The 27,233-nt window shown below is 39.7% G+C and overlaps 1 protein-coding gene across 1 annotated transcript in view; it reads left to right on the top strand.

Moving 5' to 3' along the window:
• Positions 1-27,233, top strand: part of megf6b (multiple EGF-like-domains 6b) — a gene marked incomplete at its 5' end in the record, with an annotated part of 71,271 nt that overhangs the window by 42,714 nt on the left and 1,324 nt on the right. Inside the window, 32 exons of the mRNA XM_083892599.1 lie at positions 404-529; positions 1,731-1,853; positions 2,159-2,281; positions 2,391-2,528; positions 4,025-4,147; positions 4,292-4,414; positions 5,754-5,924; positions 6,400-6,531; positions 6,604-6,732; positions 6,820-6,948; positions 7,833-7,967; positions 8,414-8,548; positions 8,643-8,768; positions 8,848-8,979; positions 9,255-9,383; positions 9,487-9,618; positions 10,816-10,944; positions 12,480-12,608; positions 12,906-13,034; positions 13,556-13,684; positions 16,208-16,336; positions 16,436-16,564; positions 19,081-19,209; positions 19,346-19,477; positions 19,579-19,707; positions 19,830-19,958; positions 20,928-21,056; positions 21,152-21,280; positions 22,112-22,240; positions 22,354-22,482; positions 25,243-25,371; positions 25,678-25,781. Coding sequence (XP_083748725.1) covers positions 404-529; positions 1,731-1,853; positions 2,159-2,281; positions 2,391-2,528; positions 4,025-4,147; positions 4,292-4,414; positions 5,754-5,924; positions 6,400-6,531; positions 6,604-6,732; positions 6,820-6,948; positions 7,833-7,967; positions 8,414-8,548; positions 8,643-8,768; positions 8,848-8,979; positions 9,255-9,383; positions 9,487-9,618; positions 10,816-10,944; positions 12,480-12,608; positions 12,906-13,034; positions 13,556-13,684; positions 16,208-16,336; positions 16,436-16,564; positions 19,081-19,209; positions 19,346-19,477; positions 19,579-19,707; positions 19,830-19,958; positions 20,928-21,056; positions 21,152-21,280; positions 22,112-22,240; positions 22,354-22,482; positions 25,243-25,371; positions 25,678-25,742 — 4,109 coding nt within the window. The 3' untranslated portion in view covers positions 25,743-25,781. The remainder of the gene's footprint in view (positions 1-403; positions 530-1,730; positions 1,854-2,158; positions 2,282-2,390; positions 2,529-4,024; positions 4,148-4,291; positions 4,415-5,753; positions 5,925-6,399; positions 6,532-6,603; positions 6,733-6,819; positions 6,949-7,832; positions 7,968-8,413; positions 8,549-8,642; positions 8,769-8,847; positions 8,980-9,254; positions 9,384-9,486; positions 9,619-10,815; positions 10,945-12,479; positions 12,609-12,905; positions 13,035-13,555; positions 13,685-16,207; positions 16,337-16,435; positions 16,565-19,080; positions 19,210-19,345; positions 19,478-19,578; positions 19,708-19,829; positions 19,959-20,927; positions 21,057-21,151; positions 21,281-22,111; positions 22,241-22,353; positions 22,483-25,242; positions 25,372-25,677; positions 25,782-27,233) is intronic.

The raw sequence follows: 27,233 nt of genomic DNA, 5'->3' as shown, positions 1-27,233 counted from the left end.
CACATACAGTACTGGACAGAGGACAGTGCATACCAAACCACTGTACTCATCTTATCCAGCTCTTCCCTCTGCCAGCAGGGGTCAGATCTGTTCCATACTCTCTGCATGTGGCTGCATAATATTTTGGAGCTGGGAGGAAAAAAACCGTGAGTGCTCTTGAAGCATGAATGGACCCCGTGACTCCATTCTTGGAGTATTAGAAACATCAGTGGACGATGTTGCCAACGGCAGAGGAACCTGTCGTTCAAATCTCTGACCCTTTTTGGCACTTTGGTGATGATGCATCTTGATTGTGAGAGTTGTACGGTCCAAACTTCCCCTCTTCCACCTGTACGTCAGTGTCTCTGTATTCGTCCCTGCAGCTCAGCGCCGCTCACTTTTTTTCATTCTTTTGCCTTCTCAGCGGTGCACTCGTGTGCCATCAGCAACGGAGGATGTGAACACTACTGCGTGCAACAGTCTGCTGCCCATTTCCGCTGCCGCTGCAAGCCAAACTACTTGCTGGCCGAGGATGGCAAGCACTGCAAACGTGAGTGCCCCGTGTTTCCAAAGTCTGGCGTAAGGCAGCGCTAAGTAGACATCAACACATGACACAAGACAGAAATGAGTGGAGTAAAAGTGCGTACTTTGTGTGATTGTGAGGATTGAATTCACATTAAAACATATTGCTTCTAACTGTTGCCAACTGTAATTATCCGACAGAGAGCCTATGCTGGAGCGGAATTAACTGTCGCTCATGGGATGAGGCGTTAAATTAACGTAATCCACAGCAGTTTTCTTGGTTGTGTCCTAGTGTTATTTAGACATAATCTTCATGAAGATGCGTGGTCAAGTATTTTTCTCTTGAGAGGTGGGAAATTATACATATATGTCTTTCATGTGCTTTTACTTTGTAATTATTGGCTGTGAACGTCCATCCTCTTATTTCTACAGTGCTGAGGGTTTGTATCCAAGATGCCAGACAGGCTAATACAAGTCAATCACACACACACACACACACACACACACACACACACACACACACACACACACACACACACACACACACACACACACACACACACACACACACACACACACACACACACAACTATGCGGAGAGAGCTTTAAAGGTGACATGTTAGGCAAAAACAACTTTTTAATCATTTAAATCCTTATACATTGGGATTCTGGAGGTCCTATCAGTCAGCAAAGTGTGAAAAAATATGACTCACTCATGTTTTTGTGGTCCTCCTCAGTCTAAGTACAGGAGATAAAACACACGATGTTGACTTCTGCGCTCACTGGGACGTCACAATGCGCTAAATTCATGGAATTGTTTGTCCGTAAAACACGCGAGAGTGCAGGCGAGGGCAACGGTATCCGGAAACCGGAAGTCAGCTAAAAGTTCTATTCTTGGCTCCACAGTGCAGCACAGAGTTCTACACAAACTTGCAGCCTCAGAGGATTTATCTGTCCAGTGGATACATGTTATATATGACGGCAATGTGTCTGCTAGAGCCTGCAAATGAACACTTTTCCAAATGCTAACTGCTGTTAGCTCCCAGTTGCCTGTGTGGCTGATACTACTAAACCGAGCGTTCTGAACAGGGCTGATTTGGCAGGGTGATTGAACTGCTAGGGACTAGTTTAACTTGGAGAAATAGGGTATAATATGCCCCCCTTTAAAGAAACGTGCGGCATTTTACCCTTTTCACCAAAATAAATTTGTGTGCGTTTTTGTGTTTCAGTGCAGAATCCGTGCGCAGATCACAACGGAGGCTGTATGCACCTGTGTCGAGTCGACGGCGGCAGAGCTCAGTGCGACTGTAAAGCCGGTTACATCCTCGCTGAAGACGGGAAAACCTGTGCAGGTAAATTCACCACGAAGGATAATAATGATGCATAAACGGAAACCTTTAAAAATCAATTTAAGAGACATAATTTAAAAAATTTTCAAGTACAAAGATGAAACTGAATTTTTTAGCCGGTATTTTCACAGTCACTACCGACTTATGCGGTAAGAACGGTGTGAAAGATAGTTTTTATCGCAAGAAACGTATTTTGATTAGAGAGAAACATCATGTGGTGGTGAATGTAAATGAACGTGTGCTGACCAGATGCTCTCCATTATAATTCACTTTTTTTTCTTCTTTTTTTCTTCTTTCCCCTTGAACAGATATTGATGAGTGTGAGACAGAAGCAGCCAACTGTGCTCACGGCTGCCACAACACTCTGGGCTCCTACGCCTGCGTTTGTAACACAGCCTACGAACTGGGGTCGGATGGAAAACAGTGCTACAGTCAGTTCAAACAATCACATGTCTCTACTATTATATACGTGGATATATAGTGTAGTTAGATAGTTCTGAGATACTTAATAATTAACACGCACTCATATCTCTGTGACAGAAATCGAGATGGAGATTGTGAACAGCTGTGAAAACAACAACGGTGGATGTTCACACCATTGCCAGCATTCAAACAACGGTCCTGTCTGCTCCTGTAACCATGGTTACAGATTAGACGTGGACCATAAGACCTGCGTTGGTAAGGAATAAGTCACATTCTGTTTTTTAGGACTGAATATTTACTTTGGTCAGCCTTTATAAAGAAAGTAACTGAGAGGGAATCCTAAAAAAAAAAGGACAAGATAGAAGCCAGAGCTTTGCCTGCAGTTAAAGTATCTGCACTTCTCTCACTGTTAATGTGAAAAGAAGTGGGTTGCTGATTTTTTAAGCGGGCCACAGAGATGACCCCGCGATGGAAGACGCCCATGCAGGGTCAAACGGAGGCCATTCTCCACATGGTCATGAACGATAGACGCGCGAGTGTCAAACGCGCAGCAGAGACCCTCGTATGTCAGCGTTGGCTCAGCTCACGCTGTTTTGACTGACACCTTGGGCGATGAGCGAAACGTCTGCAAAGACGGGTGACCCTGACCGTTTGACACCAGATCAAAAGTTGAAAAGAGTGGAAAATTTCAAGGACACTTTTTGGCAGGCTGATGCGGCCAAATTCCTCTGGACAGTTGAGACCCAGAGGGTTTCGCCATTCTGATTCAGAAACAAAGAATACTCTCCCAGCTCCCAAAAAACGTTCACGCAAGTGGTATCTGTTGGTAAATGGATGTTTTCTGTGTTCTGTGGTCATGATAAGCTCTTTGCAAATACTCTACCGTTCAAAAGTTTGGGGTTACTTAGAAATGTTGTTATTTTTGAAGGAAAAGAGACCTTTTTTCAATGAATATAACATTAAATGAATCAGAAATACACTCTATACATTGTTAATGTGGTAAACGACTATTCTAGCTGCAAACGTCTGGTTTTTAATGGAATATGTACATAGGTGTATAGAGGCCCATTTCCAGTGTTCTAATGGTACATTGAGTTTGCTAGAAGGCTATTAGATGATTAGAAAACCCTTGAAAACCCTTGTTCAATGATGTTAGCACAGCTGAAAACAGTTTTGCTGGTTCTTTGACGAAAGGGCAAAATTATTATTTGGAATAAAAATCATTATTTCAAATCTTGTCAATGTCTTGACTATATTTTCTATTCAGTTTGCAACTCTTTCGATGAATAAAAGTGTGACTTTTAATGGGAAAACACAAAAAAATTGTATAGGTGACCCCAAACCTTTGAACGGTAGTGTTAGTCTGTGTCAGAATTATGAAAACGTGTCCCCATACAACTTTCACACCTGACCTGGTGCCTTCTATAATTTCCTAAACTTGGGTGGTCTCGATTTTCAGTGATGACAGATACTTTTTTTAAGGAGTATCTGGACGCTCAAAATGCAAATCCTTCTTCCTCTAAGAAATAGCAAAGCTTTACCATCAGTGGATCAAGTGAAGTTTAAGGAGAATATTTTGAATGTGATGTTTTCTGGGTGAGGCTTAGAACTCATTTTATTCTCAAGTTGTGACCTTGACCTCATCTGGTTGCTAAACTTTACACGATCCTATAAAATGTTTTTCCTCCCTCTGGGCAGAGACACGTATCAACTCAGTCCTCGTAACTTTTTGTCTCGCTGTGTTTTGGCAGACGTGGACGAGTGTGGAGAGCAGAGCCACTGCTGCGAGCAGGACTGCACCAACTACCCCGGAGGCTACGAGTGCTACTGCTCTGCAGGATACAGGCTCAACTCGGATGGATGTAGCTGCGACGGTGAGTTTGAACTGAACGACCAAGACGTGCATTAAGTTTGACACAGAACGTAAGCAGCATTCTTGGTCTTTTGCTCTGCTTCGCCTCTCGGTGAAGGTAAAGCACTTAAATAATGTGCTGTTTTCTGTTTTCTGTGATGTTTAGATGTGGACGAGTGTCTGGCCAGTAACGCTGGTTGTGATCACACGTGCCAGAACAGTGCAGGCTCCTTCCAGTGTTTCTGCCGCTCTGGTTTCCGTCTGGACGAAGACCGGCAATCGTGCACCCGTGAGTATCAGCTAGAGCTAGACCGATATATGTTTTTTTTCAGGGCCAATACCGATTATTAGATAGATGGATAGATAGATAGATAGATAGATAGATAGATAGATAGATAGATAGATAGATAGATAGATAGATAGATAGATAGATAGATAGATAGATAGATAGATAGATAGATAGATAGATAGATAGATAGATAGATACTTTATTCATCTCACAGAGAAATTCACAGTTCAGCAGCTCCAGAATATGTTACAAGATAGAATATTATGGCTTTTTTTTTTTTAACATCACAGATAGATTTGACAAAGTAGTAAAGGAGGCCAATAACGATATTTGCAGACGATATTTATTTGCAGTAAAAGTGAAAATATTGCTGTTTTTGGATAATACAAACACCAACACTTTACTTTGTTTAAATGCCTTTAAGCACATGTTTATTAAACAGCTTTTCAGATTTGCAACATGTTCAAGGTTTTAGACAACTTTGTTTTAAAATTCTAACAAAAAGTGCAGGAAGCTCCCAGACGCAGCAGCAGGTCTTATAAAGTTAAATGAAAACTTCAACAAATAAATAGCTCCCTAATGTGTTCTACAGTAAATTAAGTTTTCCAAAATTTCAATATAACTGAAATGTTATTTTTATTCTTTCACTTTTCTTTGCTTTAAGTTCAAACAAAAACAAAAAGTGCAGGGAGTTCCCAGGATCAGCAGCATCTCTTAACTGTTAAACACCAAGTTAACTGACATTTTATAGAAATACATTAATAAATAATAAATAATAAATGGTCGATTTGCATCAAAATGCCGAATATCGGCGCAATAATCGGCCCGGATGCGTTTGTTACCTTAGAAATTTGAGTTGTGAAGTAACTTGAAGTCTAGAAGTAGGTAGGATAATATAGGAGATAGGAGAATATTGCCAACCAATAAAGGAAGTAGTATTTTAATAATAGATAACACAGGTTTTTACTAATTACATTAATATCAAAAGTTCTGTTGCAGTAAGATATGACAACACCAGGACCATGAACCTGAAGCAGCTAAATGGAATGGTTCATTTAGTTATTTACTGTTGTACTTTCTTTTCCTACGATGAAAAGCAGACGATGCCACTAACAGCAGGTTTCAGTCGAGGTGGAGCTCTGGAAACTTTTGGTAAAGTTGAAAGAAAAAGAAAAAGCCTTTAATGGAACAAATAATGTGCTCATGAGAAATAAGTCAAACAAAGTCGAGCTAAGCCCAGCTAATAAACTTTCTTTGCATATTTTATGTGCCACCATACTGTTCCAAGGAAAAAAGTTATCTCACCAAAATCTTATTTAATGTCTTTTTTTTTTTTTAGCACTACAAGATGCAATTGAGGCCCTGTCCAGTGGAGGTGCTATGGAGCTGCCTCTCCATCGGCCTCAGATCACGCTGCTACAGGACTACAGCCAACCTCTGGAGCGCTACGATGACTACGAAGATGACGAGGGGGAACTGAGGGCCGAAAATAACTTGGCAGAGAAATTTGGTTGGAGTTTTTTTTTTTTTTTTTTTTCTCCCTGAACCATTAACGACTCATTATCATTAACAGGGACCTGTATCTGATTACCACAGTGTAACTTCTGGGGGCTACAAGAAGCTGTCTGACAGGCTAATTTACTGCAGACTGGAACAGACCACATGGTGGGGGTTAATTACTGTGTTGCATGCTCCCAGACTGTCGCTACATACTGTAACACCACACTCTGGCAGTCATACACAGGCTTATGTGCACCGGCAGCTGGTCTGAAGCAGGAGGTCCAAGGCTTGTGTTTTTTGTCCAGACTAAATGGACTCTAAAGAGTTTTAGTGTGAGCGTCTCTCAAAGTTTTCAAAGTCCAGTGTGCAGACTGCAAAATGTGACTAAAGATGATCCTTTTTCCTATGGCGGCCTTTTACACACCAGTCTTAATGGGCTGCGTGTAGATGACGGTCGTGTTCATTCATTACTGTGTTGTTTTCAGTGTGTTTGGACGACACCTTCGGACACGACTGCAGTTTGACCTGCGATGACTGTTCAAACGGAGGGAAATGTAATCTTTGGAAGAACGGCTGTGATTGTCCTGATGGATGGACAGGCGTCGTCTGCAACCAGAGTGAGCTCCGACTCCACGCACACACACAGTCAGAAACTTTAGCATTGATTAACCCTTTCGTTTCTGTCACAGCTTGTCCTGAAGGATTTTTTGGTAAAAACTGCTCCTTTCACTGTAAGTGTAAAAACGGAGCCAGCTGTGAGCCTGTCGCTGGGAGCTGCCGCTGTCCTCCAGGAGTCAGTGGAGAGTTGTGCCAGGATGGTGAGTTGTTGTTATTATACCTTTGTTTAGTGAAAACTTTTGCATTTAATTGTGTTTTTATTTAATATATGCTGTGTCTGTGTTCAGGTTGTCCAAAGGGCTTCTATGGAAAACAGTGCAACAAGAAGTGTAACTGTGCCAACAATGGACGCTGCCATCGAACCTACGGAGCCTGTCTGTGCGATCCAGGACTGTACGGACGCTTCTGCCACCTTCGTAAGTTACACCAACACAACATCTGCCGACTGTCGCTCGTGACACCTTACAAGTGTTTGTTCTGCTTAAAAAACAACATGGAATTATTTTGAATGTGGCATAGCATGGTCTTGTAACATCTTATCATGTCGTGTATATTAAAAATACTAAATTGTAACAAGTTAAGCCCAATTTAAACTTCTGCGTAAAGTGCTCTGCGTAGGCTACTCAGAGTCCTCTGCGTCGACGCAGAACCTGTTGTAGAGTCTCTGCGTCGTCTCCGACTGCACAAAATATTTTTTAAGTGTCCGTCACTCCGTCAAGGGACAACGGAGACGGCAAGAGCTACGATTGGTCCTCAGGACAGGCCGAGGGAAGCTGCTCTGTGCCGGCTCACAGTGCGCCCCCGAGCGTCCACAGACGCGGAGCTCATCCCCGCCGATAACGTCGCTGCCGAACTATAAATACGTCATATCTTAACACACACAGCACATGTTTAGACTCTAAATGGCCAATTTCTCGCCTCAAATGATCTTAAAACTGCGTTCCGTGACACAGAAAAGTGAGAAACGGCCACTGTTTCAACAACAACAGTCTTTCTCTCTCGACGCCATTGCTCACTGTAGCCAGAAGCACAACAACCTTGCGCAGCGACCCCTACTGATCGGGCGGGAAATTGCAGCGCGTGTCCGTCACCACGACGCAGAAGTATAAAGGCTTGAGGCGTCTCCGTGGTGACGCAGACGGATAACGCATACGCAGTCGGAGAAGTATAATGTGGCCTTTAGTTGTTGTTAAAATTTGGAATATTTTCGGTTAGAAATGTAATGTGGCAGTAAAAGAAAACACTCTGTCTTGTTCTTCTTTTGTTCAGTTCTTCTCATTTAGCTCTCTTTCTTCTCCAGCTTGTCCTAAGTGGATGTTTGGACCCGGCTGCTCCGACGAGTGTCACTGTGTCCAGCAGAACACTCAGGAGTGTCACCGCCGCTATGGCACCTGCGTCTGTAAACCGGGTTTCCAGGGCAACACCTGCAAGGAAGGTGAGTTTACGCTAAAATGCTCTGCTCACAATGAGGCCATAATAATGATAATGATGCTGCTACTACTACTAGTACTACTACTTTGGGAAAGTTGCTGTAAAGTAGTGTTTCTGTGTGTGAGAGTTTGCAGTAAATGCACATGTTCTACTCATGTGTGTGTGGGTTCTTTCCGGGTTCTCCAGCTTCCTCCCACAGCCCAAAGACATAATACAGTACAGGCAGATTGGGCATTAGGTTAATTGAACACCCTGTACTGACCATAGATGTGACTTTGGCAGAATAAAGTGCTTTCAGTAATAATAAGAATATCCAACTTTCTGAGATGCAGGTGCATTAAAATGAGTTATTTCTGGACTCTTGACAAAAGGAATCCAAACATTGGTCATGAAGACACATGTAGGATTTTATATTCAGTTGTCAATCAATCTGTCCTCCTCTTTCTCTAGAATGTAACCCGGGTAAGTTTGGAGCTGGCTGTGAGAGGACGTGCTCCTGTCCCCCGGGAGTGTCTTGTGACCATGTGACAGGAAAGTGTCAGCGTAAGTGTCCTCCTGGTCGTCACGGGGACAACTGTGATCAAGGTAGGCAACGAGTCTCACTTAAGTCTCACTTTTATCATTTGTCCCATTGTTTGGTTTTTTTGAGACACTGTCCCTCTGTGTGTCTTTGTGTCAGACTGTCCAGAAGGGACATTTGGAGCAGGTTGCGTTCATTCTTGCAACTGCACCAGTGCCCCGTGTGACAAAGTGACGGGACAGTGCAAGTGTCCTGCAGGGACTTCAGGAAAACACTGCGAGAACTGTGAGTGTGCGAATGCTTCTTTTCTTTCTTTTTCATAGCTTAATACAGAACTCGACATGAACATGATTTGTCTTGACAGTGTGTCAGGAGGGATTTTGGGGTGCAGGCTGCAGAGAAACCTGTCCTGCGTGTGAGAACGGCGCCTCATGTGATAAACACAATGGTTCCTGTCACTGTCTTCCAGGATTCATGGGAAAACTCTGCCAAAACGGTGAGTATCTGCATTTTTTGGGGGGGGGGGTCAGTTTCCATAGCAACACGCATTAAACAGTGCTATCACCCAGCTTCCAGGAGGAAGACAGCAGTGTGAAATATTGAACTCATGCAGTGGTGCAGTGTGGACAGGAAAGGGAGGCAACACTTGTTTTATTGTCTCAATAACAACTGTGGACATGTTTTTAGGAGGAAGAACAAATGTAATTCTACCAAACACAGGCTCAGACACAGCAGAGACTCACTAGAATAAATGATGTTTTCATTGTTCAGCCTGCCCGAACGGACGGTTTGGTCAAGAATGCCAAATGAAGTGTGTGTGTGAGAACAACGCTCGGTGCGACCCGGTGACCGGACTGTGCACCTGCCCTCCTGGCTGGACTGGACACAACTGCAGAAAGGGTAAGTTAGTAAGAGTGAAACCAGGACAGGACCATGTGGGGTGAAATGTAACTGTGGTGATTATGTGTTTTTGACAGTCAAACCTGATGTTGATGTTTTACAGCGTGTGATGCAGGACACTGGGGAGCCGACTGTGCACAAACCTGCGACTGTAGGAACGGGGACGGCAGCTGCGGCGCTGTGACGGGCCAGTGCAACTGTGAGGCCGGTTACACTGGAGCACGTTGCCAACAGAGTACGCTCATGTTTATGTTTATGTTTGTTGGGACAAACAGTGTTTGATTTAAAGTCACCAGGTGTGAAATTTGTGAGCGTCATTCTTGACATTACCATGAGGTGGCTCTCAAATATTTCACCCGGTTTTCATTTCTGTTAAATCAACTTTGACTTTTTTACCTCGTGAAATAACACACGAAGGACTGGTTTATTCTTGATATTTTACTATATTAGTTGATAAAAAATAATCTACCACCGTTTCAGAGCAGATCAGGTATTGAGTCATTTAAAGCGGAACTAGACCGAAAGTTCCTATTATCGCTGTTTTTTTTGGTGTGTATCTGCGTCATTACCTTGTTTATGAAGCCCTGACGGTTCGAAACAAAAAGTTCAGCCATTGCTGAGAACGTTGTGTTTTATTGTAATCTCGGGGCTCAACGAGATCACTGAAAATCCCGTAATAGTTACGTAAGCAGCGGTTCTCCTGAACAACCGATCGTCCTGCTCCGGGCACTAGTCCGGGCACATCCGGTTACGTACATTGAACCGCAGAAGAAGAATAACGTCCGTTGTGGAGGTGTTTTACGAGCAACAGTGTCTTCTGACTCTGGGTCTGACTCCGGGTCAAAGTCATAAAAGGGACTGCGGCGGGGAGTCGTGACGAAGCTATTTTTAAACACTGTTAAAACAATGTTTTGATAATGAGGAGCAGTGCATCCACCGTTCCAGAGGGGGGCGCTGCGCTTCTGAGAACGGATGTGCTGGATAGTACTGGCCAAGCACAAGACTCTGTCTTCTGGGGGTGAAAGTTCACTCTGAAATCTCGCAGCAGAAAAACACCGTCAGAAAAGAGGATTTCTATCGGCTAGTTTACAGCAACTAGGAGGTTTTTGACCATAAAAACAAGTTAATATATGTAAGTAGACCTCCATAACTAACATTTATGTGCAACAGGACCACTCTATGTGACCTTTAAAGGTCAAACTAAAAATTAATTTAAATTGACTCAAAGTGTCCCCATATGCTGAGGCCGTAGTCCTCGCTGCAGGTGACCCAGCACCAAGCGGTCTGTCCTGCGTGTCATTCCCCATCTCTCTGCCTAATCTAATCCTGTTTCCTGTCTCTCTCCACTATAATATCATTAAAGGCAAAAAGGCCCAAAATATATATATATATATGTTTTTTAAAAATATGTGTGTGTATAATTTTCCCTCAGAATGTCCCGCGGGTATGTTTGGTCTCGGCTGTCGTCATCGGTGTCAGTGTGACAACAACGCTTTGTGCGACCACGTGAGCGGAGCTTGTACCTGTCAGATGGGATGGACTGGAAGCTTCTGTGAAAAGCGTAAGAGATACTTCTCTCCCATCATGAATCTACTTTAACTTCACTTTAACTTTCTTTTAAAACGTTCAGCTCAAATAGGACATTATTGCATGTGTTTTTCTTTTTTTTTTATTATTGGAATATTTCTTATTGTCTCATTGTTCTTATTGAAATATTCAATGTTTTTGTTGCACATTTTTCCCCCTCATCAAATTGAAATGAAAATGCCTTCAAAAACAAACATTTTCTGCTTCTTATTAGTTCCACATACTTCATTAAAATTTTGAATAATTGAGATGAATATTTTAGTCCATTCAGCACTTTTTCATACTTTCTGAAGTATTCAACTTTCAAAAAAAAAAAAAAAAAAAAATCTAATTCAGAGGAATTGAAACATATGGAAGCGTATTGCATTCACTTGAAAAAAAAAAAAAAATCCTGTTTTTCTCACTAATTAATTTTCGGTTTGATTTTTTGAATAATCTTTTTTCTGTTTTTCTGACTAATATTTTTTTCCCCTGTTTTTCTGTCTAATTATTTTCCTGTTTTTCGGAGTAATTTTTTTTCTGTTTTTCGGAGTAATTTTCTTTTCTGTTTTTCGTGCAAATCTTTTTCCCCTGTTTTTCAGAGTAATTTTTTTTCTGAATTATCGAGAACTCTCGCGAGAACCTCCAACCTGCAAGTGACTCCCATACACCCATGGATATACATCCATGCATACACATATGGTGACTCCTTCCCGCACATACATGCCTCATAAATGATCTACCGTAGCGGGTCAATTAAGGTAAGGCGTGTAATTAGTTACACAAAGGCTATGATACTCTAGTTAGTTATGTTTTGGACTGTATCCTTCTATCGTAAGCCTATCGCTCAATGTAGCAGGTAAGGTGTTTATGAAGAACGTGTTTATGGGCATGATTTCAGTTGTCAGGTAAGCTAGAAAAAAATTTGCAAGAAAAACAGAAAAAAAAATTACTCCAAAAAAAATTACTCCGAAAAACAGAAAAAAAATTACTCCGAAAAACAGGAAAATAATTAGACAGAAAAACAGGGGTAAAAAATATTACTGAGAAAAACAGAAAAAAGATTATTCAAAAAATCAAACCGAAAATTAATTACTGAGAAAAACTGGATTTTTTTTTTTTTTCAAGTGAATGCAATACGCTTCCGTAGAAACACACTTTAATTTATATTTATTTTTTTACAGTACAATTTAATTCTACATACTTGATTTTATTACCAGAGCAAAGAAAATGGAGCATTTGTTTAACCACCGGTGCAGAACCAGCGTTAATCTGAGGTGACGTCATGTGCAGTTGTGCTTGTTCCTCTGCAATCATGTCGTTCATTATTATTCACTACTTTCAATCCCTCATTTTGCTCAAATTTTCTACTACCTTCTAAACATACAGACGTTCAATTCGGAACTTGAACTCATCGTTTGAACGCGTCAACTCGCACCATTTAAAGACACCAGGCAGAGAGGGCAGCAATCCCGATTCTTCTCTAGCTCTATTATGCTTTTAACCGTTGGTCCACATGTGTTTTTCCAGCGTGTCCTCAGGGTTTCTTTGGACTCGACTGTCAGCAGAAATGCTTGTGTCTCAACGGCGGGAGCTGCGATCACGTCAGTGGAGTTTGCTCCTGTGCGGCCGGCTGGATCGGTCCGTTCTGCAACCTGAGTGAGTGATGAGATGATGTGTGACTTTAGCCTGAGATTGCATCATATCAGGAGGACATTTCTGCATCTTTTCAATGCTGAATCATCGTTATCATCACAGTGGAACAGGAACATATGCTTGGTTTGAGTTATTTTGGGGAAACGCCGGCTCAGTCACGCACACTCCTGAGAAAAAAGGAGCTGATGTTCCCCGTGCTGTGGCCTCCTCCATCACTCACCACACCCTGGAATTTCCACTTTTGATCAGCAGAGTTCATGAAGAGGTAACGGTGTTATTTATCCCCCCCCCTGCTGGCAGCTTGCCCGACAGGTTTCTACGGCGATGGATGTAACCAAACCTGCAGCTGTGGTAACAACGGCATCTGCCACCCGGCCAGTGGGCAGTGTGTGTGCACACCAGGCTGGAGCGGACCCACGTGCTCAGAAGGTGAGTTTACACAAACATGACCTGATCATAAATACACTAAATCACTTGTTTTCAATGAATCATAAATACACTCTATACATTGTTAATGTGGTAAACGACTATTCTAGCTGCAAACGTCTGGTTTTTAATGGAATATGTACATAGGTGTATAGAGGCCCATTTCCAGTGTTCTAATGGTACATTGTGTTTGCTAATGGTGTTAGAAGACTATTGGATGATTAGAAAACCCTTGAAAACCCTTGTGCAATGATGTTAGCACAGCTGAAAACAGTTTTGCTGGTTCTTTGACGAAAGGGGCAAAATGATTATTTGGAATAAAAATCATTATTTCTAATCTTGTCAATGTCTCGACTATATTTTCTATTCCTTTTGCAACTCTTTTGATGAATAAAAGTGTGACTTTTAGTGGAAAACACAAACAAGTTGTAATAGGTGACAACAAACTTTTGAACGGTAGTGTATATATGACGTGTGGACAAAAATGTCAGAGATTTGACCACTGTTGACATTTTTTCTCCCAGAATGCCCTGCAGGCTTTTATGGAGCAGACTGTCGACAGCGCTGTTTGTGCCAGAACGGAGCCACCTGTAATAAGAGCAGTGGAAAATGTACATGTGCCAGTGGATGGACGGGTACAGCCTGTGAACTCGGTAAGACTCGGGGAAGAGAGGCTGAAAAAGAGGCTGAGTAAGAGTTTCCATGTGTGTTACCACCAAAAAAACACCTGCAGATCATCATTAAAATTATAGTTCTCGTTTATTACAACTCAAGCCGCCTTTTTTGTGCTTTTGGACATCGTTTATAATAACACAGAGAACACCAACATCGCCAAGGTCGATAAGACGAGGAACAAGACTTAAGTCTTTAATAACGTACAAAATATATATATGTACCATAAAAATACCCACACGTAATTCATCATACACTACGCTATAAACACCCGGGGTAGAGTTAAAGATTATTAAATAAAATCCCTTATTTTCTCATAAGGAGAATAATAAATAAGTAAATAAATAAATTAGATCAAATGTAAATTAAATATCCAAGAGTAAAACAGGCTAAGATACAAGTGAGGGGAAAAATAAATCAATATAAATCAAATTAAAAGCTAAACTAAAAAGGTTATTATTCCCTTATTACACAGGATAACTGTAACTGCAGTTATTATTGTGCTCATATTATTGCAGCTTTATCAAATATAAATGAAAAACATATGCATACATTTATGCACAAAATGCTGTAGACTGAGAGAAGTAAAAACAGTTTCTGTGGTTAAAGGAAAATTTATGTTTTATCGCCGCTGAGCCATATTTTCTACTCTTTTTTTTCTCTGTAAAATAATATCTCTACAGTCGGCCAGTTAATCTGGAATATGGTGAAATGTAGTGAAAAAGAAAAATCACCTGCAGTCATTTGATCGTGACTCTCAAACCCAAACGTCGGTCAAACTTTTTCTGGAACAGAGAACAGATTTCCTTGGTTGGTGTTGGATGTACAGAACAGTTCACGACTCGGCGATAGATTTACCGACAACAAACTAGAAAACATCTGCAGAACGTGTTGAACGTGTCGGACGTTGACCAGAAATAGAACGATAAAAAAGACCTGGACTCGTTTCCACCGTCGTCTCTGGTGTTTACACAGTCCACCAACATCATTAAACTGGAGACGGCGTTTAAAGAGCGACGTTTAAGATTATGCTAACGTAAGGAAAATTTAAAAAGTCACAGAAACACTGTAAAAGAAATATATTATTAGTTTGGAATAATCCAAATAATGATAAGGTAGCATCACTGGAATAGTGACACAAACTCGTCATCTCTGAATCTCTCTCTGCTGTTATTGACATGTTTTATTGTTTTGTTTTTCTTCTTTTGTCTTCAAACTCTTTTTTAGATTTATTATCGATCAATAATGCCAAAAGAAATCCTGCCTACTGTGTCTTTAATTTAGAGTTTCTGTCTACATTTGATGTGATTTATCTTTTATCTTTTATAAAATCACATTTACAACTCATCATATTGTGATTAAAGGGACCAACATTAGCATGTGTGAGTCAGCATGTTAACAGGCAATGATGTGTAAAAAATAAATGTTTTTTTTTATATGATATTACTCTGATTTAATCTTGATATATTGCCCAGTCGAAGGTCATATTACCACCAAGGTTATAATAGTTTGGGATTTTTCATTAGTTTTAGTTTTTATTTAGTAAAATTTGTTTGTTTTAATGAGTTTTTAGAGCGGGTTTGCTAGTAGTTTCTGTAAAATGCTTAGTTTTAGTTGAGTTTTTGTTATTGTTTTTGTAGTATTTGCTCAAACAACCTTTGAAAATCACCGACAGAGCTGTATATACACTTCATATGAACCCAAAAGGCTCATTATGTAATGAATTTACATTCTCTACATTTTTAGTTAGTCTTATAAACACACTGTTCAGTTTTTGTTGTTATTCCAGTTAACAAACATGTTTTTTCAATTTTCCTTTTCCTTTATTTCCTTACTTTTCGTTCTCTATAATAACCTTGATTTCCACCTGTCACAAACTCACATGGACACAGACAAACCCAGACTTATTTAAATCCATCAGGACTTCGTATTATTATTATAATAACAAATCCACGACGATGATGATGATGTTGTTTAGTCTGGGCAGTAATGCAGAATAATCACATTAACCTGAAGACTGAAGTAAATATTTAAAACAGCAGCAGCCTGTGCTTGTTTGACTCTGGTGTTCTGCTCATCAGTCACCAGTCTCTGCCCTGAGATCATCGGGTCTTTGCTGCCAGAGTTTTACAGTTTGCGTTAAAGTCTCCTTTGACCCTAGGATGACATTCCAGCTTGTTCTTTGAGCTCCATATCGCATACACTGAGTCTGGTACAACCTTCTCGCTGTCGGGCCGTGCCGTGCCGTGCCAGGCCAGGCCTAGCCCCCCCCCCCCCCCCTCCTCCTCCTCCTCCTCCTCAGGAAACCACTAATCCTGTTTCTGGAATGTCTTCACCCTCCAAACGCTGTGGCTGCTGCTGCCTCTGAGTGCCAACTTGTCGCTCAGAAACATGCAGTCCTCAGCAGAAAGAAGGACAGGTTTCCATGTCACATCAAGTCATGTGTCTGTTTTCTCTCTCATGCGTGTGTGTGTGTGTGTGTTTGCTTGCGTATCTTCATACAGAGTGTGTAGCGGGTCGGTTCGGAGCGGACTGTCAGCAGCAGTGTCAGTGTGAGAACGGCGGTCAGTGCGACAGACTGACCGGACGGTGCAGCTGCAGTGTCGGCTGGATTGGAGAGCACTGTGAGAAAGGTGAGACACTGACTCTCAGAAAGAAACTCTATGAAGCGCCGTGTGTCGTCGTCGTCGTCGTGTTTTTGTTGTTAATTATCATCTCTCATTTGCAACCAGCGTGCTCGGTGGGCCTGTTCGGTTCTGGCTGCGAGCAGCGATGTCAGTGTGTGCGCGGTGTTTCCTGTCACCACGTCACCGGAGAGTGTCAGTGTCCGCCGGGCTGGAGAGGAAAACTCTGCGACAAAGGTACAGAACCCTTTAGACGCAGACGAGGCCCAGTGGAGCTTCTGCTACACCTGGTGGACATACTGTAGTTAGTCTGTGTTTTCAAATTGTGTCCCTTTGATGGACTGATGAACTGTCCAGGGTGTACCCCGCCTATCGCCCCATGTCAGCTATTCTGAGGGTTAAAGGTCACATAGAGTGGTCCTGTTGCACATAAATGTTAGTTATGGAGGTCTACTTACATATATTAACTTGTTTTTATGGTCAAAAACCTCCTAGTTGCTGTAAACTAGCCGATAGAAATCCTCTTTTCTGACAGTGTTTTTCAGCCGCGATGTTTCAGAGTGAACTTTCACCCCCAGAAGACAGAGTCTTGTGATTGGCCAGTACTATTCAGCACATCTGTTCTCAGAAGCGCAGCGCCCCCCTCTGGAACGGAGGATGCACTGCTCCTCATTATCAAAACATTGTTTTAACAGTGTTTAAAAATAGCTTCTTCACAACTCCCCGCCGCAGTCCCTTTTATGACTTTAAACCGGAGTCAGACCCAGAGTCAGAAGACACTGTCGCTCGTGAAACAGTCCACAACGGACGTTATTCTTCTTCTGCGGTTCAATGTACGCAACCGGATGTGCCAGGACTAGTGCCCGGAGCAGGACGATCGGTTGTTCAGGAGAACCGCTGCTTACGTAACTATTACGGGATTTTCAGTGATCTCGTTGAGCCCCGAGATTACAATAAAACACAGCGTTCTCAGCAGTGGCTGAACTGTTTGTTTCGAACCGTCAGGGCTTCATAAACAAGGTAATGACGCAGAAACACACCAAAAAAACAGCGATAATAGGAACTTCTGGTCTAGTTCCGCTTTAAGACTTGGTTTTCAGAATAGAATAGAATAGAAATACTTTATTCATCCCCGACAGGAAATTGTTTTGACATAGCAGCAATACGATACAAAAAAAAGAGAAAGAAATCAACATAAAGTAAATGTAAATGTACAGATGTATAAGAAAATAGTGCGATAAATTAAAGAATGACTCATAGGATCAGGTGTAATGGTTTTATGGTTAGAAATCAGGTTTGAGGTTTGGCATTTAGTTGCAATGGATACATTTTAGGGAATACATCATATTTGTGAGTGTCCTCGCAAAGAATTCTGTACAAGAATGTGTGTGAGCTTGTATTTATTACCTCTTTAGGACCTTTCCTGGCATAAACTCTGACATTTGTGACCCCCCCGCAACCCTCATGTGGAGGATAAAGTGGTGGAAAATGGATGGATAAGACTTGGAGTCAACAAGAAATGATAAAACGACAACAAAAAATCTATGAAACCTAATACAAAAAGGAGTGGGAAGAAGTCTAGACTTATTGAATCTCACGTCTTCTCCCTTATTTATATGATATGTTTATCCTGCTTCCCTAATAATTAGTGCTAATACTACTAATACTTTAATAATTTAAATAAATAACTTTATCACATAGAGAAGAACAACAAACAAACAAGAACCACTTTTAAACAGAACATAAATAAATGGCTCCTCAGTAACATAAATAATAACACATGTAAATAAAGACTGAATGAAGCCCCTCCTGTGACTGATCACACCCACATCTCATCCCTGTATCCTGTTAAAACATGATCTTTATTCTTAATCTAACCACAATCTGAGCCCAACAACTTCACCAGTTCCTAACAAAATGAGGTTCTGCCTCATTAGAACCATGTTTTAGTGTCCATGAGAACCACTGGTCCTAAAAAGGTCAGAGGTTAAGCCAGGGAAGGTCCTAAAGAGGTAATAAATACAAGCGTGCACACACACATTCTTGTAGAGAACTCATAAATATAATGCCTTCCCTAAACGTTAACCGTCATAACTAAATGCCTAAACCTTTAACCTTTGACCTGAACCAGATTCTAACCTTAAAACCAAGTCTTAACCTTTAGAATAGCCCTTTAAATTTGTGAGGACCTGACAACAATGTCCCTACAAGGTCAACAAAATAATCCAAAGGGTTAGAATCAAAATGTTTTCCTCAGTGCTCAGTAAACACATGTGGGAAGAATTACAGGGAATATTTTCACTTTTCATTCATTAGACTTGATTTGTTCTTACCTTAAAGCTAGAATAAACAACTTTATGAATATATGACTTTTTATTATGACGGTAAAACTGAATGCATCGTATTAGACCAACGCCATTCACATGTATTCACAGCAGGGGGTCATCATGACACAACACAACAGCAGCTCTGAGGAAAACTCACCAAAGTTAGACGGAGACATGATAATTAACGTAAATTATCTAAAAAGATCACCCCTTCAAAGTGATTTTCAGGGGTGATTTGTAATAAATGCACCTGAATTTCTGACGTTTGGTGAGTGGATATAAACACTGTGAGACTTCACACACAGACACAAACAGGCTCAGTAATATCAAGAGACGTGTGATATAACGGTAAAAAGACGAATGTGACACAGTGATGCTTCGACATCTGACACTGTTTATTTTTAAAACATCTTTTTCTTCCCTCAGCGTGTTTGCCTGGTACGTACGGTGCAAAGTGTGTGCAGCTCTGCAGCTGTGCCGCGGGCACGTCCTGTCACCATGTTACTGGAGAGTGTGGCTGTCCTCCTGGATTCACCGGCAACGGCTGTGAACACAGTGAGCTCCACGGGACGCACACGTGCACGACTCTTTATGCAAAATCCAAATTTCTGTTCATGTTAATGCTTTGATGAAAACACAGTCATGTAAATATACACGTCTCTAACACCAACTGCATCTGTGTGTCTGTCAGCTTGTCTTCCAGGAACCTTTGGGCACAACTGTAACCATGTCTGCCAGTGCTCAGAGACGAACCAACTCTGCCACCCTGTGTCGGGATTGTGTTACTGCGCCCCAGGTTTCCAGGGTCCCAAATGTGAACAAGGTTACAGTAGAAAGGCTTCGGTCATCAGACACACACACGCAAACATTTGGGCCAAAAACTGACTCAAAACCAACGAAACCACCTTTGTCGTCCGCGTTTAGCTTGCGTCGATCGTCGCTACGGACCCAACTGTGAGCGAGAGTGCGAGTGTGAAAACGGAGGGAAGTGCGTCCCGTCGACCGGAGCCTGTGAATGTCCGGCAGGATTTATAGGAGCACGCTGCAACATCAGTGAGTCCAGCGGAGGCCGTGAGGACGTCGGTGAATAAATAAAAGAGATAAACCAGTGTTTCAGTAAAGGGGTGACAAGTGTGTGTGTGTGTGTGTGTGTGTGTGTGTGTGTGCGTTGACAGCATGTCCAGCCCAGCGCTACGGAGTTAACTGTGCCCGGGTGGTCGTGTGTGGAGAAACAGCCCAGAGTGACCCGGTTACTGGAGAGTGCGAGTGCCTCCCTGACACGAGAGGAGACGAGTGTGAAACAGGTGAGTCTGTCACTGAGACGAGGATGATAATCTCAACATTTCTCACATATTTTCACACGTTCACTACGACTGTTGAGGCGAGTCAAGGCGAGCTCGGACCGTAGTGGAAAAGGGCTAATAGTAACAAAAAACGGTGTATTCTTTGGGCGAATTGGCCCTTTAAATGAATAGAACAAGATCTTGACACAGTTAGTAGGCGACAGGTATCGCCACCACCTCATGTTAACCCTGTTTCTTTCACTAAAGTCTTGGTTTTTTTTTCGAAGCTCATTGATCTTTATTAACTAATCCTTTACTTTTTTGTTGTTAGTATAAACAAGTGCTGTCAAATGATTAAAATATTTAAATCGCAATTAATTAGCCAGATTAAAAAGTCATACTTCTCTGAAAAAATTCTCTGAGCAAAGTCATAATTGTCAGAGAAAATTTTCAGAATAAATTATCTGAAAAAAATTATCCGCAAAAAATTAATTCAAAACATTTTCCAAATAAATATTCCGAAATTATTTTCTAACATTTTTTCTGGGGAAAATTTTTTTTTCAAAAATCTTTGGTAAAAAATTTTTTCCAAAAATCTTTGGTAAATTTTTTTTTCATAAAATGTTTTTTACAAAAATCTTTGGTAAAATGTTTTTTCCAAAAATCTTCTGAAATGTATAATTATCTGAGAAAACTTTCAGATTAAAATATCTGAAAAAATACTGAAAAAAATCTATTTTCATAGTACAATTAATTGCTTAATGCAGTTTTAGAAAAAAGTCTTAATTCTCAGAGAAAACTTCAGGAATTTTTTTTCTTGAAAAAAAGTATCAGAATTCTCAAGAAAAAAGACAGCGCTAGTATATATAAAAGAATAATTAGTGTTATCATTATGCGTGTCAGTTGTTTTTTCTGACTGTACTGCATGAATAACTGTACAGTATTACTGATTAACTGTGTGTGTGTGTGTGTGTGTGTGTGTGTCCTCAGGCTGCCCTCCAGGCTGGTTCGGGCCAAACTGTGTTCATCGTTGTCGCTGCAAAAATGGAGGCCTGTGTGATTCAGTAACTGGCAACTGCAGCTGTGGTCTGGGCTGGACGGGCGCTCACTGTGACAGAGGTAACAGCACAGCACAGTCAACACTGTGTCCTGTGGCATTTCCTTGGAGCTCATCACTGCAGAATATGATCCTGAATTTGACTTTGTTTGTTTAGAATGTCCCGTGGGCAGATTCGGTGCCAACTGCCAGATGAGATGCAACTGTCAGAATAACGGCACTTGTGACAGAGTGGGGGGAACGTGCCGATGTGGTCCAGGTTTCTACGGACATCTGTGTGAACACGGTGAGAACTGAAATCACTTCCAAGGATAAAGGAGTTTTCTGTTTCCAGAAGATGGCAGTGATGCAACATCATGGATACACGCTGTCCTTTAACCACATTATACTGTATTATGCTAAGTTATATCATGTTATTCTGCCTCCTTGGTCATGTTTGGCTTCCCTGTCCCGGGGGGGAAATGTCCACAGCATGTTTGTCATAAACTTCCTCTCTGCTTTCAGGCGTCTGCACTTTAAAGTTTCTCCACTGCAGACCCTTGTTTAGCATTTCTGAGCCATAGCTGCAGCTTGTCATGAGCTGTGATATAGCAGGTGTGCAGCAGTGGTTAAAGCCAGTATTTCAATTAGACATCTTTCCTTAATTTCAAATGCATATAGCTGTAATTTTATGACCTAATATAGTGACAATTTTACAAACTACATTACTCACGTTTAAGCCTACAAAGCCCAGTCTTCACCCTTAAAAATTAATTATGGATCCACACAGATAAACAAACGAAATGGCAAAACACACATTCAAAGGGTCAGAAAATAAGAAATATGATTAAAACAAAAACTAGATAGATTTAGTAGCATTTGTGCAAATTTGCCAAAAACGGCCGTTCAGCCCAAGATGGCTGCCTTCCTGTTGGACTTACGGCAAAGTTGTCATTGACTTTTTGGACCGCATGTGTACCAACTTCCGTTCATGCACATGAAACACGACAAAAAGTCACCTAATGAAAGCTGAAGTCCCTCCCGCTTCTATTTTTTTATGCACATTCCCTGAACCCCTTTCAGACATAAAACCCTAATTAATAAAAATGCTCTTGTCCCATGGTTCTCTTGTCTTCAGAGTGTCCTCCTGGTCTCCACGGTCCACTGTGTCAGCTGCAGTGTGAGTGTATGTACGGAGCGTCCTGTCACCCAGTGACCGGACACTGTCTCTGTCCTCCAGGACGTTACGGAGCTCACTGTCACAGAGGTTGGTCTCACACACACACATTGCTGCTGATTTTCAGTCACAGAAACACAGTCTGTGTCTGAATGAGCCATTCCCACAGAAAAATCACTGTGCTTTGTTGGACTGTATCTCAGTGTGTGAACAGGGAACCTTCGGTCAGGGATGTGCCAAGACGTGCGACTGTGAGGACGGCTCACCGTGTGACCCTGTGACGGGAAGATGCCTCTGCTCCTCAGGGAAGACTGGAGTTAGATGTGACATCGGTAATCACTCAGTCACTTTTATCTACTGTAGCTAACTGCCAATTTAAATTAAATAATTATTTTTATTTTTATTTTTAGTAATAGCAGAACGTCTTTGAAGTTATTAATCAATATCAAAACAGGAAAGATTTCCAAAAATCTTTCGTAAATTTTTATTTCCGAAAATCTTTCGTAAATTTTTTTTCCCCAAAATCTATCGTAATTTTTTTTCCCAAAAATCTTTTGTAAATTTTTTTTTCCAAAAATATTTCATAAATGTTTTTTCCCAAAAATCTTTCGTACAATTTTTTTCCAAAAATATTTCGTAATTTTTTTTGCCAAAAATCTTTTGTACATTTTTTTTCCAAAAATCTTTCGTAAATGTTTTTCCCCAAAAATCTTTGGAAATTTTTTTTTTCAAAAATCTTTCGTAAATTTTTTTTTCAAAAATCTTTCGTAAATTTTTTTTCCCAAAAATCTTTCGTAAATTTTTTTTCCAAAAATCTTTCGTAAATGTTTTTCCCCAAAAATCTTTGGAAATTTTTTTTTTCAAAAATCTTTCGTAAATTTTTTTTCCCAAAAATCTTTCGTAAATTTTTTTTCCAAAAATCTTTCGTAAATGTTTTTCCCCAAAAATCTTTGGAAATTTTTTTTTTCAAAAATCTTTCGTCAATTTTTTTTCCCAAAAATCTTTCGTAAATTTTTTTTCCCAAAAATCTTTCGTAAATGTTTTTCCCCAAAAATCTTTGGAAATTTTTTTTTTCAAAAATCTTTCGTAAATTTTTTTTCCCAAAAATCTATCTTAATTTTTTTTTCCCAAAATCTTTTGTCAATTTTTTTTTCCAAAAATCTTTCGTAAATGTTTTTTCCCAAAAATCTTTGGAAATTTTTTTTTTTCAAAAATCGTTCGTAAATTTTTTTCCCCCAAAATCTATCGTAATTTTTTTTTCCAAAAATCTTTTGTAAATTTTTTTCCCCAATAATCTTTGGAAATGTTTTTCCCCAAAAATCTTTGGAAATGTTTTTCCCCAAAAATCTTTGGAAATGTTTTTCCCCAAAAATCTTTCGTAAATGTTTTTTTTCCAAAAATCTTTCGTAAATGTTTTTCCCCCAAAATCTATCGTAATTTTTTTTTCCAAAAATCTTTTGTAAATTTTTTTCCCCAAAAATCTTTCGTAAATGTTTTTCCCCAATAATCTTTGGAAATGTTTTTCCCCAAAAATCTTTGGAAATGTTTTTCCCCAAAAATCTTTGGAAATGTTTTTTTTCCAAAAATCTTTCGTAAATGTTTTTCCCCCAAAATCTATCGTAATTTTTTTTTCCCAAAAATCTTTCGTAAATTTTTTTTCCCAAAAATCTTTCGTAAATTGTTTTTCCCAAAAATCTATCTTAATTTTTTTTTCCCAAAATCTTTTGTCAATTTTTTTTTCCAAAAATCTTTCGTAAATGTTTTTTTCCAAAAATCTTTGGAAATTTTTTTTTTTCAAAAATCGTTCGTAATTTTTTTTCCCCCAAAATCTATCGTAATTTTTTTTTCCAAAAATCTTTTGTAAATTTTTTTCCCCAAAAATCTTTCGTAGATTTTTTTTCCCAAAAATCTATCGTAATTTTTTTTTCCCAAAATCTTTTGTCAATTTTTTTTTCCAAAGATCTTTCGTAAATGTTTTTCCCCAAAAATCTTTGGAAATGTTTTTCCCCAAAAATCTTTGGAAATGTTTTTCCCCAAAAATCTTTGTAAATGTTTTTTTTCCAAAAATCTTTCGTAAATGTTTTTCCCCAAAAATCTTTGTAAATGTTTTTTTTCCAAAAATCTTTGGAAATGTTTTTCCCCAAAAATCTTTGTAAATGTTTTTTTTCCAAAAATCTTTCGTAAATGTTTTTCCCCAAAAATCTTTGTAAATGTTTTTTTTCCAAAAATCTTTCGTAAATGTTTTTCCCAAAAAATCTTTGTAAATTTTTTTTTTTCAAAAATCGTTCATAAATTTTTTTCCAAAAATCTTTTTTAAATTTTTTTTCCCAAAAATCTTTTGTAAATTTTTTTCCCCAAAAATCTTTCGTAGATTTTTTTTCCCAAAAATCTATCGTAATTTTTTTTTCCCAAAATCTTTTGTCAATTTTTTTTTCCAAAGATCTTTCGTAAATGTTTTTCCCCAAAAATCTTTGGAAATGTTTTTCCCCAAAAATCTTTGGAAATGTTTTTCCCCAAAAATCTTTGTAAATGTTTTTTTTCCAAAAATCTTTCGTAAATGTTTTCCCCCAAAAATCTTTGTAAATGTTTTTTTTCCAAAAATCTTTCGTAAATGTTTTTCCCCAAAAATCTTTGTAAAATTTTTTTTTTCAAAAATCGTTCATAAATTTTTTTCCAAAAATCTTTTGTAAAATTTTTTTCCCAAAAATCTTTCGTAAATTTTTTTTCCCAAAAATTGTTCGTAAATTTTTTTTCCCAAAAATCTTTCGTAATTTTTTTTCCCCAAAAATCTTTCGTAGATTTTTTTTCCCAAATATCTATCGTAATTTTTTTTCCCCAAAATTTAGAAAAAAATATCTGAAAAAATACTGAAAAAAAATCTATTTTCATAGTACAATTAATTGCTTAATGCAGTTTAGTTTGAGTCTTATAGTAAAATGTTGTTTTGCATTATAATTGCTCATTTATGTAAACAAGGACAGGATAAAAACACTAAGGTAGGTGTGCCTAATAAACTGGCAACTGTATGTCAGTGTTTCACCACGAACAGGATGAACAAAGTCCTCTTCTGCTCTTTTGTGTTTTATTATCAGACTGTGGAAGGAATCGTTTCGGTCCTGACTGCGCAGAGACGTGCGACTGTCAGAACGGAGCACAATGCGATCGACGCAGCGGCCGCTGCAGCTGCACGCACAGCTGGATCGGCCTCTCCTGTCAGGAAGGTACGGTCACGACCAACACACAAACACAAAAGACGAGTCTCCTTCACTTCATCATATTATCCTCACGGATGTCAGGTGACGCGCTCTGCTGACTCTGGAGTCGCCATTGTCGCTGACTCTGTGAAATAAAAGTGAATAAGAGGCTGAAGTGCTGACGGTGTCCAGATACTGTCTGTCTGTGTTTGGAGGCAGAACTGCCGTCGCTGCACTTTCTCTGTGGTGCCGTCTCTTTTTTTTCCTCCTCCTGATCGAACATGACTGTGTGTGTGTGTGTGTGTGTGTGTGTGTGTGTGTGTGTGTCTTCAGGTGGACCTCCACGTCTCACCTCTGGGAGCAGCAGAGGAGACTCTCAGCAACACAACTCCTTATAGCAGCTCCAACCTCCTCCTCCGTCCAGACTCAAAGACTCAGTGAGTGAAAAGCTCAAGTTGTATTTGGAGACGTTTCATGGAAATAGACTCACGGATGAGAACTGAACCTCCATGTTTTGGACTGTGGTGCTGTCGCTGCTTTTTCTCAGCGTTGACAGAAAAAAAAACCCCCCATTAAAGCAGCTTTTGTCTTCAGGATAAGTCACATCATCAGAGCGCAGCATCAGGATTTGCGTTCACTCCTCTTTTGTTCAACGTTATGTCCTTAAAATACCTTTTTTTATGGGTCCTGTTACTGTACATATATAAAATAACCTCTAATTTTGTAAGAAAATTAATGATATTGCTGGATTTGACATTTGATATTATTATTAGACTTGTCATTACAATGAAGTTAGTCTTTACAAAATGAAGTACTATCCCTGAGTCTAATGGTGCTTTAACGTCAGGTGTTCATATCACAGTAAAGCACCTTTGTTTGTTTTTTTGCATATGATATGATTTTGTGTATAAGTTGCTTCATATTTATATTTAACAGTTAAATATATAATCTACCAAATCTCGACTTCAAACATCCCCAAAAAACAAGTACATTTTTAACACATAAATGCCAATAAAGAGACGCACAAACGCTTGCTTATCATTCTTATTTTATCAGTATTTCATTTGTCATTGAAGCTGTACATCCTGTCTAACGTTCAGATACAAGCACAGTGCAGATAGCAACGCCTGCCAAAGGAAATCAAATTAAAAAATAAAAGAGAGAGAGAAAAGGCAAAGGTGATCACAACCAGAAATATATATATATATATACATACAAAGGTCAAACTATGTACAGGAGATAACCAGGCGCTCACCACGTTTTCCCCCTCATACACAACACAACGAGGAATTGCTTCTTTGTCTTTAAAGTCAGTACGACACGGATAGGAAAAAATGCAGCATGATGAACAAAAATAAAAACGTCTTCTTTTATTGACCTCTACTGCATTAAAGGCGGAAAACATAAAAAATTGATTCTCTGTATAACCCATAAACCTTCTGTAAAATAAGCTCTATCATTATCGTCATCCACCCCCGTGCTTTCAGTCCTTCACAATAAGAGCACGTATGATGAAACCAGGACCACTTCCTGTCTGAAAACATGGAGAGTTAATTCTAATGTGTGCGTTAACCTTTTCAAAACAGCACAAAAAGGTTGTTTTTTATTTGCAGGACAGTGTGGAATAACTCAGCGATATTTAAAAGGAGAAGCTGGGGTTTTTATATTTTTTGGGGAGGAAATCTGCATCTTTGCCCAGAGTTAGAAGTTTTCTGTGTAAACTACAGCCAACAGTGATATGAAATATTCATTCTAACCTTTGACAGTGAATAATGTGACTTGACTCGCCCTCATTCTAACATTTAATATCCTTTCAAGAATCATTTTCTTCATCACATTTTTAATAACCCAGTGAAAAACACCTCCTCTGGTTATAATCAACTATTGAT

Source organism: Microchirus variegatus (genome assembly GCF_963457635.1).
Source record: "Microchirus variegatus genome assembly, chromosome: 7".
In the NCBI taxonomy this organism is placed as follows: Eukaryota; Metazoa; Chordata; class Actinopteri; order Pleuronectiformes; family Soleidae; genus Microchirus; species Microchirus variegatus.
The sequence above is the reverse complement of the archived record's forward strand: the minus strand, read 5'-3'. Positions and strand labels throughout refer to the sequence as shown.